At 45.5% G+C, this 14,923-nt stretch overlaps 2 protein-coding genes across 2 annotated transcripts in view; one reads left to right on the forward strand and one right to left on the reverse strand.

The window, feature by feature from the left end:
• Positions 1-396: 396 nt before the first annotated feature.
• LOC111151993 (transmembrane protein 213) lies at positions 397-5,443 on the reverse strand. The gene is made up of 3 exons (XM_022510245.1): positions 5,287-5,443; positions 1,444-1,515; positions 397-566 (listed from the first exon to the last, which is right to left on the reverse strand). Exons 1-3 carry the CDS (start codon positions 5,441-5,443, stop codon positions 397-399), a joined length of 399 nt encoding a protein of 132 aa, XP_022365953.1.
• The window catches only part of LOC111151992 (ATPase H+ transporting V0 subunit a4), a 65,664-nt gene continuing 56,073 nt past the window's right edge, over positions 5,333-14,923 (forward strand). The window contains exon 1 of the mRNA XM_022510244.1: positions 5,333-5,354. The gene's annotated coding sequence lies outside the window, so the exon portion shown is untranslated. The remainder of the gene's footprint in view (positions 5,355-14,923) is intronic.

Here is a 14,923-nt window from a genome sequence, read left to right on the forward strand (position 1 = left end):
AGGCGAGTCCTACATTTCAGAATGCCAGGGATGCCCTTGAATGAAACAAGAGATGGATCACAATGGCCTGGGGGGAGAAGGTTCTGAGCTTAGCTCCGAGGAACGTGCGGACAAAAGTCAAAGTCACGTCACTCTGCCCGTGGACGGGAGCCCTGGGGAGAGGCGAGGGGATCCAGACACAGACGGTCGGGGCTCTGCACGCACGAGCGCCTTGTGGATTTTGGTGGGGAGCAGCACTGGCCTTTCTTCCTCGGATCCCCCTTTCCTTCTTCCTTCTCTTGTGGAAGTCACCGCAGCGCGGAGGTGACAACACCTGGAGCTGCACCCCTCCCCACTCCCGCGCAGTGACCCACAGTTGGGTGGCGACCGAAGTGCTCTGGGCTCAGGGTCTAAGCCTCACGCTTGCAAATCCTTGGGCTCGTCCGGCGTGAGCTTCATCAGTTTGTCCACGCAGAGCAGGATGAGGGTGAGGAACCACAGGCTCCAGCCCACGGCCGCCGCGATCCAGCCGTACTCGTCCACGCCGGTGTGGCAGCACCGAGCCGCCTGGGGGCAGAAGTCCACGTCTGGGGGGGAAGGGAGAGCAAGAACAGCAGGGCGCATGGCACCCGCCCACCCAGCTCCTCCTCCGAGGTTTGTAGGAACGAGCAAGGGGTCATAGGAGAGCTAGCGTTCACTAAAGGATGCCACACACTGTGTCAGGTGCTTCCCACACGCTCCCTCATTCATTCCCCACCGGGGCGAGGGACAGCGACTATTCCCATGAAGGAGTTGAGGCAGTAACTCACCAGAGGTCTCCAGATGACAGACCAGGACTCAAACCCAAGTCTGAAGGAAGCCAAAGCCGTGAACTTAATCTCTACCTATTATTCTCTACTTAATCTCAACCTATTATCTACCTGTTCCCTCCTTTGGAAATGCCCAGAGGTAAACCCGTTTGGTCATCCAGGAAGGGCAGCAGAAAGGGAGCCAGACATAGAATAAAACAACACTGTCTATGAATCGGACACAGGGTAACAATGCTCCCTGCTTTAGGAAGTACGGAGCTCCTTGCCATTGGGAGTAATCAAGCAGAGGATGGACAGAAATATGCAAAGAGTGTCAAAACAAAGCTCCTGCATCGGGCAGAAGTTGGACTGGCGGATTTTACGGTTTTCCGCCTTCTAAGTTTCTAATGTATCTTTGGTTGCTCTGCTGTGGATGGGTCACGAAAGCCATCTGTACCAAAGATTGTGAGCCTACATCAAGGCCAGGGCTGAGATAGCTTTTTCAATGTGCTATGCAGGAAGTTCTGGGGACCATGAACAAACCACACCAGGGCCCAGGAAGGCCAGGCAGGCACTGTGCCACCAGACCCCATCAAGAGAAAGCAAACAGGCTTTGAATTCCCTCCCAGATTCAGGGCCAGCTCTGGGGTGAGGCCAGTAGCCAGGAGAAGCTTACTGGGGCACTGCTCTAGGCTTCCGGGATCTGGGTGCTGGGTGGTCAAGGTTGAGTTGTTGCTGTTTCTCGCTTCTGGAAGAAAAGACAAAAGAGGGTCTCGGGCAGTAGGAAAATTCATCCCCAGGCATAGCGTTTGAAATCTTTTTTGTGAATTCACAGTGATACTGCAAAAGTATTATAGAAGTCCCGGTCTAGGTACTGTACGACTTCATGCAGCAAAGCTAACCCTCTGTTCTGGACTGAGCTGTCCCGTCCAAGTTCACTGAAGTCCTAGCCCATGGTAGTGACTGCCTGTGGAGAAAGGGCCTTTAAAGAGGTTAAATCAAGGTTAAATGGAGTCATATGGGTGGGTCCCCATCCTGTATGACTGACATCCTGTGAGAGGAGGAAGAGACACCAGGTGTGCACCTGTAGAGAAGAGACTGGGTGAGGTCACCGTGAGAAGGTGGCTTCAGGAGAAGACAAGCCTGCTGACACCTGGAGTCGCCACAGCTGTCAAAAAAGAAATTTCTATTGTCTAAGCCATCGAGTCTGTGGTATGTTGTTATGGCAACAAAGAAATACAGTCCCCTTTGCCTTTCGCTATTGTCATTCAGAGACGGTTTATCTGCATGTCTCATGGATTCAGGGCTTCACAGCTCATCTCCTTCATATCTCACCCTTCAGTGGCCAACGGCTTGCTGCAAATAGCTTTCCAAACACTCTATTTTAGCTATTTCCCATGCAAAGAGCTACATGTAGAAATGGTTTCTTTCATCTATTTGAGAACGATCACTTAACAAGCTGGAATGTCTTCTCATAATGATCTCCAATTCCCTTAAAAATTTTGAATGACTAGGGGCGCCTGGGTGGCTCAGTGGGTTAAAGCCTCTGCCTTCGGCTCAGGTCATGATCTCAGGGTCCTGGGATCGAGCCCCGCATGGGCTTTCTGCTCAGCAGGGAGCCTGCTTCCCCCTCTCTCTCTGCCTGCCTCTCTGCCTACTTGTGATCTCTGTCTGTCAAATAAATAAATAAAATCTTTAAAAAATAATTTGAACTACTGAATGTTGAAATCTGACTTTGATTCTTGACTTCTGATGATTATGCTGGTATACCTCAGGCAGATGGTTATCAAAAAAAATCCAACACTATGCAACCAAGTCCAGAGGTGACTAGGATTTGCAGCCACTAGAGTTGCCTCTTGATCAGGAAGTAAAGAGCACAAAGGCAAAAAGAACTTTCGTGGGAATTCTCAAAGTTCTGTCAGACTGTGGGGGTGAGGTGGAGCTGCGGAGATGAATGGGGAGATGCCCAAGCATGAGAAGCCATTGTCTGCTTTCCCTTTCATGACTGAGAATGAGAAGACGGATGATCTAGGTCTGCTCTGTCCAATATGGCAACTACTTGTAGCTACTTAAATTTATTAAAGTGGAATTAAAAATTCAACTTCCTGATCATATTAGCCACATGTCAAGCACTCCGTTACCACATTGGATCACCCCATTCCGGAACGCTACCATCCTGGAAACACAGCACAGACGTGGGACATTTCTGTAGAGGCCGCTTTTAGACAACAGCCATGAGCTCTGGAAACTTGATCAGGGCAAAAGGGCCCACAGCAACCCCCAGCTGAAAGCAAACAGGGTCATGAAGCCTCGAAATAGCCACCTTCCCTGACCCATTCCAACCAGGCACAGTTCCCTGGAACGGGAATTTCTCTCTGTTCCCATGCTCCCTCGCTCTGCCCTGTAACTACAGCCCCTCACCACCACCTCGTGGCAGTCTCTCCCTGGCTGTCCTGCCCACTGCCCTTGGCAGTGAACTCTATCTCCTTTGTTCTGCTTGGGGGGAACTCTCTCACTATTGGTACGGCTGGCTCTCACCCCATCGGGACACCCCACAACTTCCATCATCAAAAAAATTTTTATTAGATAGTGTTAGTCTAGGTAGATCAAGACCAAGAGGTCAATTGCAAAGAATTGTTCTGGAAATTAATTATATGCTGTTCAGCTTCCTTGAGGATGGTTAAAAAAAAAAAAAAAGTACTTTGGAAACTCTCAAGGCCCCACTGACTCTAGAGCAGCGTGTCATTCTAGGGCAGCATGTCCTTCAAAGGAGCTTGTTGTCATGCCGCAGGACAAGTCAGGAAGAAACTCCTTGTTTAGCCAAAGCCATGAAATTGCTGCTCAGACTAATTTTATGCCACCCACCCACCAGGCCACTCCAATGTCCTGCCTGAAGTATAGTAATTACCTTGACAAAATCTGATTGTTACTGTAAATTATTTACAACTAAATGGCTTAGAACCTGGTCTTTATTTGTTTTGGAGAAACTGATTCCTCCACATTTAATTTCCCTTCACTTCCTTGGCCTTGACTTTCATCTCCCCTCTGCCCTCGAATGGGAGTCGTCCCTGTCTAGAGCAAGTGGATGGAAAAAACCTATTTAATCACTCACTTGTATTATGTGAAATCGCCATTTTGATAGGTCAAAATTTTTTTCGATATGAGTGATTTTGTATGATTCGAACTGAATAGTCTAGTTAATAATTTCTAAGAATGTAAACCTCATCTTCCTCCCTCATAAGCACAGACAGTCAGGGACTAGTCCCACTTAGGGTCACTTCCAAAGTACTGGGTGCTGGAAACACCCAACAATTAAGTGCAATTAAATTTGTCAAGTTTTTTGAGAGCCTATTATGAGCAAGTCACTATGAGGGTAAACAAACAAAAGAAACGAAACATTTATTTGGGAAGCGGTATTGGAAAATAAAACAAACATGCTAACATTCATTGTTTACCCTGTGCTGATTTACTAAAAGTTCTTTATATGCAGTGGTCTCATTTCATCTTTAGGACAACCCTATATATATAAGCGCTATGATTATCCTCACCGTATGAATGAGAAAACTAGGGCGCAGAGACTTTACGTGATTTGCTCAAGGTTGCACAGCTTGTAAGTTGTGGAAGCCAGACTTGAGCTGAGGCTGAGTGGCTAGAGCTCACGCTCTGAACCTGCAAAGGAGAGGCGGTGAGGATAAGGGGACAGATAGAGCTCTGAGGGGTCATCGTGGGTTGGTTTTGAGAGAGGGAACTCTGTCAAGGACAGGGCAGGAGCTGCAGAGCAGAGATCAAAGCCAGAGGCCACCTCCAGGAGCAAAAGAGTGTGAGAAATATCTTCCTGCATGGAGTGCAGAGCCCAGCCTGAGAGAGCAAGCCAGGGGCTGCTACCAACCCCTTGCGTCTGGGAACAGACAGGGCAACAGCTCAGCATCTCCTGTGCTCGCGGAAGGTGGGAGCCTTGCCGACAGCGTTGGGCAGTGTTCCTGTCTGAGGATTTTGAGAAAGTTGCAAAGGAAGCACAGGGTCAAGGAAGAGACTGAAGACCTTAGGGCAGGATCAGGAGTACGAAGCGGGAATTGCAAACCACAATAGCCAGGGGCACAGGGAAGGAACCACTGAAACGCAGCAAACCAATAAAATGTCACTTTAGGCCAGACTGGTCCTTGGATGAGAGAGACTGTGGGTACATTGCTTTTTCCTCTTTCTTTGTGGCAAAGTCCACTCGAGGTGGCTAATCCTGTCCAAGCTGAGGTGCCCAGCATTTGCTCAGGGGCTCAGGTAAAACGTCGGACACCCCCCACACTGTCGGACACACCCCACGCCAACCCACCACCTCCTGTCTAACCCTTCAGGTGAGAACTGTTTGCTCTTTGCTTTGTGCGGGACCAACCCTAGCCAAAGAATCCTCCTCCTTCCCTCTCCCTCCTCCCACCCTCTTCCTCCCTCCTCCCTCCTTCCCTCTCTTCCTCCTTTTCTCCCTCCCCCTCCCCAGCGTGGCCAAGAATAAAGCCCACAGTTCTACCTGCCAAGCAAGCCAAGTGGAAGGAGGCAAAGACCAGGCCGAGGGCCAGGGCAGCCCAGGGTGCAGAGGTGAGGCGCTTCATGCCGAAGAGGGAGAGGGAGAGGGAGGCGTCTGTCCGCACTATCCCTGCAGAGGTGCGCCGAGGGCTGTGTGTCATATGTCCCGTGTGGACCGTGTCCTGCGGGAGCTTGAAAGCAGTGCTGTCAGAGGTGAATTTTTGCTTGTGTTTGGGGGAAGAGAGAGGGGGTGGAGCAAAAGGAACCAGCTGTCACTCCTCGCTCTTACCTCTTCAGGAGGGAAGCTGAGCTATGCTGGCTGGGGGAGGAAGGGAGGGGTAATTTATGCAATTCTGCCTTGAGTTCATTGGTTATCCCTGCTGATAAAAGAGGGGGCCAGGGCAGAGTTTTGTGCCCTGCCAGCTCCTTGAGGTTGAGTTGGCTGCCGCTTTCATCTGCCCGGTGTAGCCCTGGATCCTTGATTCTCTCTAGTCCAGTATTTACTGACAGCTACTATGTGTACTGAACTATGCTAGAATCTGGGAATGGCCGCCCTCGAAGTCCTTTCATTACACACACATGTCATCCAAACACAGACCAGTATTTCGGGCATGACTGGGGAAGGACAGAGTGCTTTGGGTTCTTGGCAGCAAGAACCTACATCTGCAGATGGGATGCTTCAAGACCAACACGGTGTTGGAGTTGCGCCTTGAAGAGTGAATAGAATTTTCACAAAGAGAAGAGGAGGGCACGGTAGGCGGGAGGGACAGAGGAGTCAAGGGCCAGAGGTAAGGGGTGCTCGGGAGTCCACCGTGAGTCCACTGCAGCACAGATAACGGGACGGGACCTGAGGAGCAGGAGAAGGGGAAGTGACCAGTGAGCCGTGGGACTGAGACTGGTGTTCCAGGCTGGGGGGGTTTGAAACAACCAGTAGGAAAAACAAAGTCTTTGTGAAGATTTTGAACCAAAGAGTAACATTTATTGAACACCCCTCATTTATATGAAAGGCATCGCTGTAGGCGTTTGGGACCCACCGATGCCTAATGTGATCCTACTCTCGATCCCACTCATGGTCCAGCAGTGAGACCAGCCATAAAGAAAGATGTGTGGCGCAGTATGGTAAGACTCAAACATGGGTGTCTTCTACAGCTGTGGGAATACAGGGGAGAGTGGTTCAACCTGCCTGAGAGGTACAGGGGAAGCATTCACGGGAGAAGTGACATTTGGGCTGGGTATTGAAGTTTGCATACACAGGTGGGAGCTGATGGGGCAGCCCACACAGGGGAAAGAGGATTGTCTGGGGGCCTGCAGGCCCATCATGTATAGATAAGTATGCTGTCTTTGTGCCCAAGAGCTGGTCTGGTCAAGAGAGCGAGGGATAAAGTCTGGCTGGTTCAAAGCTCTGTGGAAGGACGTGTAAGCCACGTGTCATTTCGGGGTAAGAGTGTCTTACCGGAGTACATCAGCCCAGAGGAGGCATTTTTTTCTAATTTGCCCAAAAGTACAAATGAGTGGTGGCCCTATAGTCTTGGGGTTGGAGGGTTGGGAGCAGAGGTGCTTTAAGAAGGCTGACCTGGGGGCGCCTGGGTGGCTCAGTGGGTTAAAACCTCTGCCTTCGGCTCAGGTCATGATCCCAGGGTCCTGGGATCGAGCCCCGCATCGGGCTCTCTGCTCAGCAGGGAGCCTGCTTCCCCCCTCCCCCTCTGCCTACTTGTGATCTCTCTCTGTCAAATAAATAAATAAAATCTTAAAAAAAAAAAAAAAAAGAAGGCTAACCTGCAGGGGATGGCACACACATCCACGTTAGACATACCGCTTGGTGGAATGTTCAGTTACCGAGCAGCTGCTGTGTGCTGGGCGTTCGCTATGGGAGCGGCTTCTGAAGTGGCTCAGGCACCACAGTCCTTGTCCTCAAGGAGCTCAGGGCCCGGTGAGAGAGAGAGAGAGAGAAAGGAATAATGACAACACAATAAAATAAGTGTGGCAAGGAAGTCTTGACGAAGAACGGGAAAATCATGGAGGAGGGTTGGGGACTAGGGGGTTCAGTGAACATTTCATAATAAGGAAGGCATTTTGACCTGATCCTTGAAATCTGTGTGGTCCACCAGGCACGGGAAAAGGGGACAGTGTGTGTGCAATACCCGTGAGGCATGAACGCGTGCCCCTTGTCCGGGGAGTAGTCACTGCCTTGGGAGCATGACTTGGGCTGAGGATGTGTCTGGTTTGACTAAGAACAGATCGTAAATGGTCCCGAATGCCAGACAAAGCAGACTGGCCTCTATTTTACCACTGGGGCCCCTTATAGGGAACTTGTGCATGTGGACAACTTTATATTTCAGAAACATGGAAGATAGATCCACAGAGGGCAGGCCTGGATTCAGAGAGGTCCTCTTAGACACTGTTGCTCTAAGACACTCTTGCAAAAATCCCAGCCAGACAGGGTACCTGGCTGGCTCAGCTGGTAGACCATGCTGCTCTTGATCTTGGCATTGAGAGTTCTAGCCCCATGTTGAGCGTAAAGCTTACTTTAAAAAAAAAAAAAATCCCATCCAGAGATCCAAAGAGCCCTGAAATAAAAAGCTGGACTGAGGATAGAGAAGAGGGAATTAAGAGGCATTTATCTGGCTGAATCAACAGAAGGGAACCCAGGGAGTGTCTTCCCCAGGTTCCAGCTGGGGCGGGTGGGTGGCCATGGAGTCAGCCTGGGGTGGAATTCTAGCCCAGCTTTTCTTGGCTGAGTGGCCCTGGCAAGTTACTTTATACCTCAGGTTCTTTATCTGACAAGAACTAAGATCCATCTCGTGGCTTGTTATGATGCCTGAATGAAGTGACCCACATGTCAGGTTTCCCCACAGTGCTGCGAGCCAGCGGTAGTAAATACTCAGTAAATGTTAACTCTTATTTGAACAGAAGGATCTTAAGTAGAAAATGTGGGACGGAGGTAGTTCTCTGGAAAAAATGATGAAATCAGGGGCACCTGGGTGGCTCAGTGGGTTAAGCCTCTGCCTTCGGCTCAGGTCATGGTCTCAGGGTCCTGGGATCGAGCCCCACATCGGGCTCTCTGCTCAGCGGAGAGCCTGCTTCCCTTCCTCTCTCTCTCTTCCTGCCTCTCTGCCTACTTGTGATCTCTGTCTGTCAAATAACTAAAATAAAATCTTAAAAAAAAATTAAAAAAAAAATGATGAAATCGATGTGTTGATTTATTTATATCCTGCATGGGTCCAAAAAGGGTTGAAGGAAGCTTCCCTACAATTAATTAAGCCAGATAAATTTAAAATGAATGGGAAGAAATGAGGCAAAGGGAAAGCTAGGGGAGGAAATAGAAAAGGGATCTCTAAGTGACTTTAGAGCACAAAATGGCACACATGTTTTCTAAGCTTTGCATTGACCCTTGGGAAGAGGATAGGGTCATCTGCCTACAGGTCACCGGCATGACTCATGGGCTCCCAAGATGAAAAACAGCAGAGTGAGTACAACCACTCTTGATACCAGAACAAGAGACATTTTTCTCCTTGGGTCCTCCACAAAGATGACATGACTTAATGGGACGGACGCTATTCTTGACATTTCCTTCACAGTAAACCCCGCGATAAGCCTCAGAGACTAGGGCTGATTTATCCCACGGATGCTAGAGATGACAGTGGTGCCTGGAGTTCAACAACATTTTCGAGGGTCTCGAAAATGCGGGACACCTGAAAAGAGGTTCTTGGCTCCAAAATATGATCAATAGACCGTACATTCAAAAGGAAAAGATGACTTCAAAAGCAAAGTCATACAATTTGTTTTCAACTTTTAAGCAGAAATGGACGTAGGGTGTTGGGTGCGTCTTAATACATTGGATGTGCTTGTCCCTCTGAAATGATGACAGCCTAGGACGTGCAAAGATTTGAAACAGCCCTGCCTAGGGTCATTGTTGATGGTGGTTTGAGTAGCACCCACTGATCTAAGCTGACGGTGTCCTATTGAATCATACCAGGGAAAGCAATTCTGGGAGTAGCGGTAGAGAGAGCAAGGACGATAATCTGTCCCCTGTCTCTTTCTTTTTAATACACTGTGGTTTGACCCTGGACTGTTTTAGATTAGGAGTTTGCAAATCAATGGAAAGACAAACATTCTCTTAACAGATGAGAGGATTTTCTTATCCTAAAATAGAATAAAATGGGCTTGATTGGTGTCTTATACCTTGTTAATTCCCAAAGTCTGAGCTGCATAGCAGATATTCTTACAAATATCACCATTATGAGGCCTTTTTTTTTTTTTTTGAACAGGTCTATACTTAATAACTCTGTGTAGATGGTTACCTCACCTAGCAACTCTCTCATACATTTTACATTAGGTTTGCTTTGGAGAGCGTACCGGGAAGTTGTGCTGCTCAAAGCTAGACATTTTCTGGGAACTTCCTCAAGATTATTATTTTTTTTAATGGTTGAGTTAAGTGTTTGGTTACCTTTCAAAAAAAGTCCAGGCTAAAATGTGGCCAGCCTCCATGGTGGCGTTTGGGATGGGACTGGCCAAGATGGTGGGAGGTTCATGGCCCTCACTGCCTCCAGTTTTATGTTTTCCCTGATAAAATTGCATTTGAAAAAGAAGAGGAGGAGGGCACAGTGTTTCCTGTGGTGAAAGACTGAAAACCAGCATTCTGTGGGCTGGAGTGCTCTCCTATAGGTGGGATACTTTATGTGAAGAAAACTTCCTTTGTGATTCTGATAGGCCCCTTTCCTGTCCCTTCCATCCCTGGGAAGAGGCCACTGGCTTTGAACTTGGGGTTTCATTTCCAATGAACCCATCCTGAAGAGAAGCATGGCCCTAACCACAATTATGCCTGCTATGCCCTAACTTCTGACCAGACGTGGGCCCATGTCTCTTTCAGCAGCGGGCTTTGTCACGCTCTGTTTTCTCAAGATAATGGCAGTCTATGTTCGTGCATGGACTGAGACATGTAGCTTTACCTGAGCAGGATCTGGTTTGTAGGGGAAATTAACCACACCCTCTGCTGCTCAGTTATGGGTCTATAATTTGGAGAGCGTGAGAAAGAAAAATGGAGTTCAATCCCGAGATCACGCCATAGGGATGACCAAAGTAACAAAGTGAGCAAGGTCTTGGGCCCACCATTTGGAAGCATTTTTGAACCGTTCCCAGGATAATTCACTCAACTATTGCACGAGGGGTGGGGGGGTGGTACCAGACAGAAGTGAGGTTGACAAATGCAGGAGACTTCTTCTTGGCAAAGGCCATCTTCCATGTGGGCCCTGGATCTCATTCTTTCCTATCTTCTTAGACTGCATTGCAATCTGTGAACATACTTTGAGGATTTCTATGTTTTGTTATTCATTAAGATGCATCATATGGCCATTTGGGGAAAACATTTGGCAGTGCTTGAAAAGAATGTGTCACGCAGTTGTGGGGTTCAGTGTTCCGTGTAAGTCCATTAGTGCTAATTGTGTGGCTTACATCTCTCGTATCCTTCCTGTTTTTAAAAATCTGGTCTGCTTATCCTGTCAAATACTGAGACAGATGACTGTGGATTTCTCTCTTTTCTTTGTAGTTTTGTCTATTTTAGCATTAAGTAGTTGAGGCTGTCATTAGGCCTCATGCCTAATTGACACCCTGGTGAATTGAACCTTCTTAAAAAAAAAAAATCACTTTGTAGTACCCCTCTCTATCTCTAGTGGTACTTTGTGCCATCAAGTTCACTTTGACATTACGACAGCTAAACCGCCCTTCTTTTACTTTGTTTTGCATGCTGGGCTTTTTCCTATCATTTCTTTCAACTTTTCTAAATTCTTACTATTTTGGATGTATACCTCACAAAAATGTAGTGTAGGAATTTTTTTTTTTTTTTAAAAAGCTGGCCTTAGATTATTTACAATAGCCAACCTATGGAAGCAATAAAAAACAAAACAAAACAAAACAAAACAACCTGGACTTAGAATCTTTGTCTTTAATTTGGCCATTTAACCTGTGTACATGGGATGTATTGATAGCGATTGGTTTAGGTTTGAATCGCCTTCTGACCGAGTGTTCTCTGGTTTCCCCATCTGTTTGACACCCCCTTTTCCTTTTTTCTCACCACTTTTGGATTGCGTTTTTTATTCTGTTTTTTTGTTTTGTTTTGTTTTTGTTTTTGTTTTTTAGAGATTACTGCAGACATTCTTGTCTTTTCAAAGTCTAATATTGATAGTTTTACCATCTTCTCAAACAATATGAAGAGCTTAGAACTTTAATACTACTTGTCTACTCCTAATTTTTGTATCATTAAAATTATGTATTTTAAGTATACACATATATATTTTTTATCCTGGTAACTCATCATTACTATTCTATACAGTGAATGTTTACTTAAATTTATCGATGTATTTGCCACTTGATTGTTCTGGATTCCTTTCTGCAAGTCTTGTCTTCCAGCTATGATTCTTCTCCTTGGATCTTCAGGAGGATCTTCAGGTATTCCCACGGTGGAGTGATTAATGCTCTCAGTAGTTGTTTGTTAGCATATGTTTCTCTTCTTCCTTTATTCTTGAAAGTTATTGTCATTGAGTGCAAAATTTTAGCTTCTTTTCTATCAGTGCTTTAAAGATGTCATTCTAGGGGCACCCGGTGGCTCAGTGAGTTAAAGCCTCTGCCTTCAGCTCAGGTCATGATCCCAGGGTCCTGGGATCAAACCCCACATTGGGCTCTCTGCTCAGCAGGGAGCCTGTCTTCCCCCCTCTCTCTCTGCCTGCCTCTCTGCCTACTTGTGATCTCTCTGTCTGTCAGATAAGTAAATAAAATATATAAAAAAAAAAGATATCATTCTATTTCTTTTGACTTCCACTGTTTCTTTTGAGAACTGTCCATTAACTGTGCTCCCTTGTAAGTAATTTGTCTCTCGTTAGTTTGGTTGTTTGAAACATTTTTGCTTTGCCTTTGGTTTTCAGAAGTTTTATTACAATGTGTTTAAGTATGGGTTTCTTTTTATCTGTTTTGCTTGGGGTTTGTAGGCAATCGAATATGGAGTTTGATGTCTTTCATCAGTATTGAGATGTTGTCAGCCATCAAATACTACTGTTGTCCCATTCTTCTCTCTCTGTCTGGTCCTCCAATTACACACAGGTTAGACTTTTCCACTGTAGACTCTAATACTCTAACCCTCTTCTTTATTCTCCATCCTCTGGTTTTCATGGGCTTTATTCTGAATATTTCTTCTGCCCTATCTTTTATTAAATCTCTTATCATCTGTGTCTTATCAACTTTCATAATTATCCATAGGAGTCTTAATTTCAGTTATTTTAGTTTTAATTCTAGCATTTCTACTTTGTAGACTATTAAATAGCTTTTTGTTATATGGTCTCATTTTCCGTCTTCATGACCAGAGTGAACATAATTAAAAAAACCTGCTTGATAACATCGATATTTGTTCACCGCCATTGATCTGTTTTTATGGTCCATTATTTCTCCTGGTTGGTTTTCATTCATATCACTGTGTTTCCTTGTATACCTGGTTATTTTTATTGTGTGCATAATTGCAATTACACACAGTTGTTTGTAGAAATAACTTGAGACTTAGGATGAATCTTTTTTTTTTTTTTTTTTTTTTTGGTTTGGTCTCTTCAGTCAAGGGCCAACAACAATCTGCCACAATGTGTCTAGTCTCCAATACTGAGATATTTATAGCTAAGTTGTTGACTTTGTAAGGGTTAATTTATTTTGGTCACCTTTCCTTCTATGTGCAGCTCTTTGGAAAATTTTTCCCCAAGGAAATTAGAGATGAGCACAGAAATGCATATCCAAGATTCTCCACCTCAACATTACAATATTTGTGAAAATGAGAGCTTAGAAGCAGCTTATAATGGGATAAAAGATAGCTTTTAAAACACTGTTTTACACTGATATTTAATTACTTGGAAAAACACTTGCTGTATAATACAAAGCCGAAAAAACAGGATGTGAAACTGTATATTTAGTAGAATTCCAGTTTTGTAATACACATGCATATGCAAAGAAGAAGCTTGGGAAGCATCCTATCAAGATGTTGGCAGTGGCCATATCTAGAATTAACACTTTGCAACAAATTTTATTTTCTTCTTTACACTTTTATAGGTCTTTCAGATTTTCTGCAATGAGTGCATATTACTCTTTTTTGAATATGTATTACTCTTATAATCAGGCAATAAAATCAAATTAATACATCTTAAAGTCTTTTTAAAAAAAGATTTTATTTATTTATTTGACAGAGAAAGAGCAGAAACAAGGGGAGCAGCAGGCAGAGGCAGAGGGAGAAACAGGCTCCCCACTGAGCAGGGAGCCTGACACAAGGTTCGGTCCTAGGACCCTGGGATTATGACCTGAGCTGAAGGCAGACACTTAACAGACTGAGCCACCCAGGCACCCCCTGTTTGTTTGTTTTCAGTTTTTTAAAAAATACATTTTTAAAAAAAGAATATTTCAGGGGCACCTTGGTGGCACAGCCAGTCAAGCATCTGAGTTTTGGTTTTGGGTCAGGTCGTGATCTCAGGGTGGGGAGATCAAACATTTTGACAGGTTCCATGCTCAGTGCGGAGTCTGCTTCAGGTTCTCTCACTCTCCCTCAGCTTCTCCTGCTTGTGCTCTCTCTCTCTAAAATAAATAAATGAATCTCGAGTATTTCACAAGAAAGCAATACAGTTACAATAGAGCAGATAGACTATATTTAACAGTACTTATCAGGTGGCCTGGGAAAATTTTCAACGTCAGGGAATCTTCTTTTCCAAAAAAAATTTCTTTTAGGTGCTATTTATTTATTTGTTTGTTTTAGAGAAAGAGAAAAAGGCAGGGAGGGGCAGAAGGAGAAGGACACACACACAGAGATAGAGAGAGAGAGAGAGATTCTTAACCAGGCTGTACGCCCAGCACAGAGCCCAGTGTGGGGCTTAATCTCACAACCCTGAGATCATGGCCTGAGCCAAAATCAAGAGTCAGATGTTTAACTGACTGAGCCACTCAGGTGCTCCCCTCAACCACCCCCCCCCACCAAAAAAAAAAAAAAAAAAACAACCAACTTATTAAATGTCAAGTTGTATGTGGTGTGGATAATTGGTTATTCACAGACAGTCTCTGTTTTTGGAGTGCCGAAGGTATACAACAGAAGGTCACACTCCAGAATGTTCAGGACATGAAGAAGACTAGAAATGAGACAGAGAAAAAAAGTAGAATCTCAATGTTGGAAAGGGACCTTGAGGCCATCAGGCCCAATCCTTAACCTAGTAAGAATGTTCTCCTACAAAGAAAGTAGTATGTTAGAGAGCTTGGTAAGGCTGTATTTGATCTCTCTTGCCTCTCGAGGTTGTTACTTGGACTTCTGCTACAATGACTCACATAGCAGATTTCTTACTAATTTTTTTTAAAGATTTATTTATTTATTTTGGAGAGAGAGAGAGAGAGAGAGAGAGAGAGCGAGCACAAGAGCATGAGTAGGAGGGGCAGAGGGAGAGGGAGAGAGAATCTCAAGCAGGCTCAGTGCTGAGCCCGATGTGGGCCTTGATCTCATGACCCTGAGATCATGACCTGAGCTGAAACCAAGAGTCGGACACTTCACCAACTGCCCACCCAGGCACTCCTGTTTCTTTCTAATTTTTAAGGCAGCCAGTTCCACTGTGGGATAGCTCTACCTGTTGGAAATGTTA

This window comes from Enhydra lutris, unplaced genomic scaffold (genome assembly GCF_002288905.1).
Source record: "Enhydra lutris kenyoni isolate GAN:26980312 unplaced genomic scaffold, ASM228890v2 scaffoldscaffold27, whole genome shotgun sequence".
NCBI lineage: Eukaryota > Metazoa > Chordata > Mammalia > Carnivora > Mustelidae > Enhydra > Enhydra lutris.

What these genes read in the sequence shown, in the direction of transcription:
- LOC111151993 (XM_022510245.1), bottom strand. Translation starts at nt 5,443, where the DNA reads ATGACACACAGCCCTCGGCGCACCTCTGCAGGGATAGTGCGGACAGAC. An exon ending in CCACTTGGCTTGCTTGGCAG is followed by an intron (nt 1,516 to 5,286) that starts GTAGAACTGTGG and finishes CTTTTCTTCCAG; the next exon opens with AAGCGAGAAACAGCAACAAC. An exon ending in AAGCCTAGAGCAGTGCCCCA is followed by an intron (nt 567 to 1,443) that starts GTAAGCTTCTCC and finishes CTTCCCCCCCAG; the next exon opens with ACGTGGACTTCTGCCCCCAG.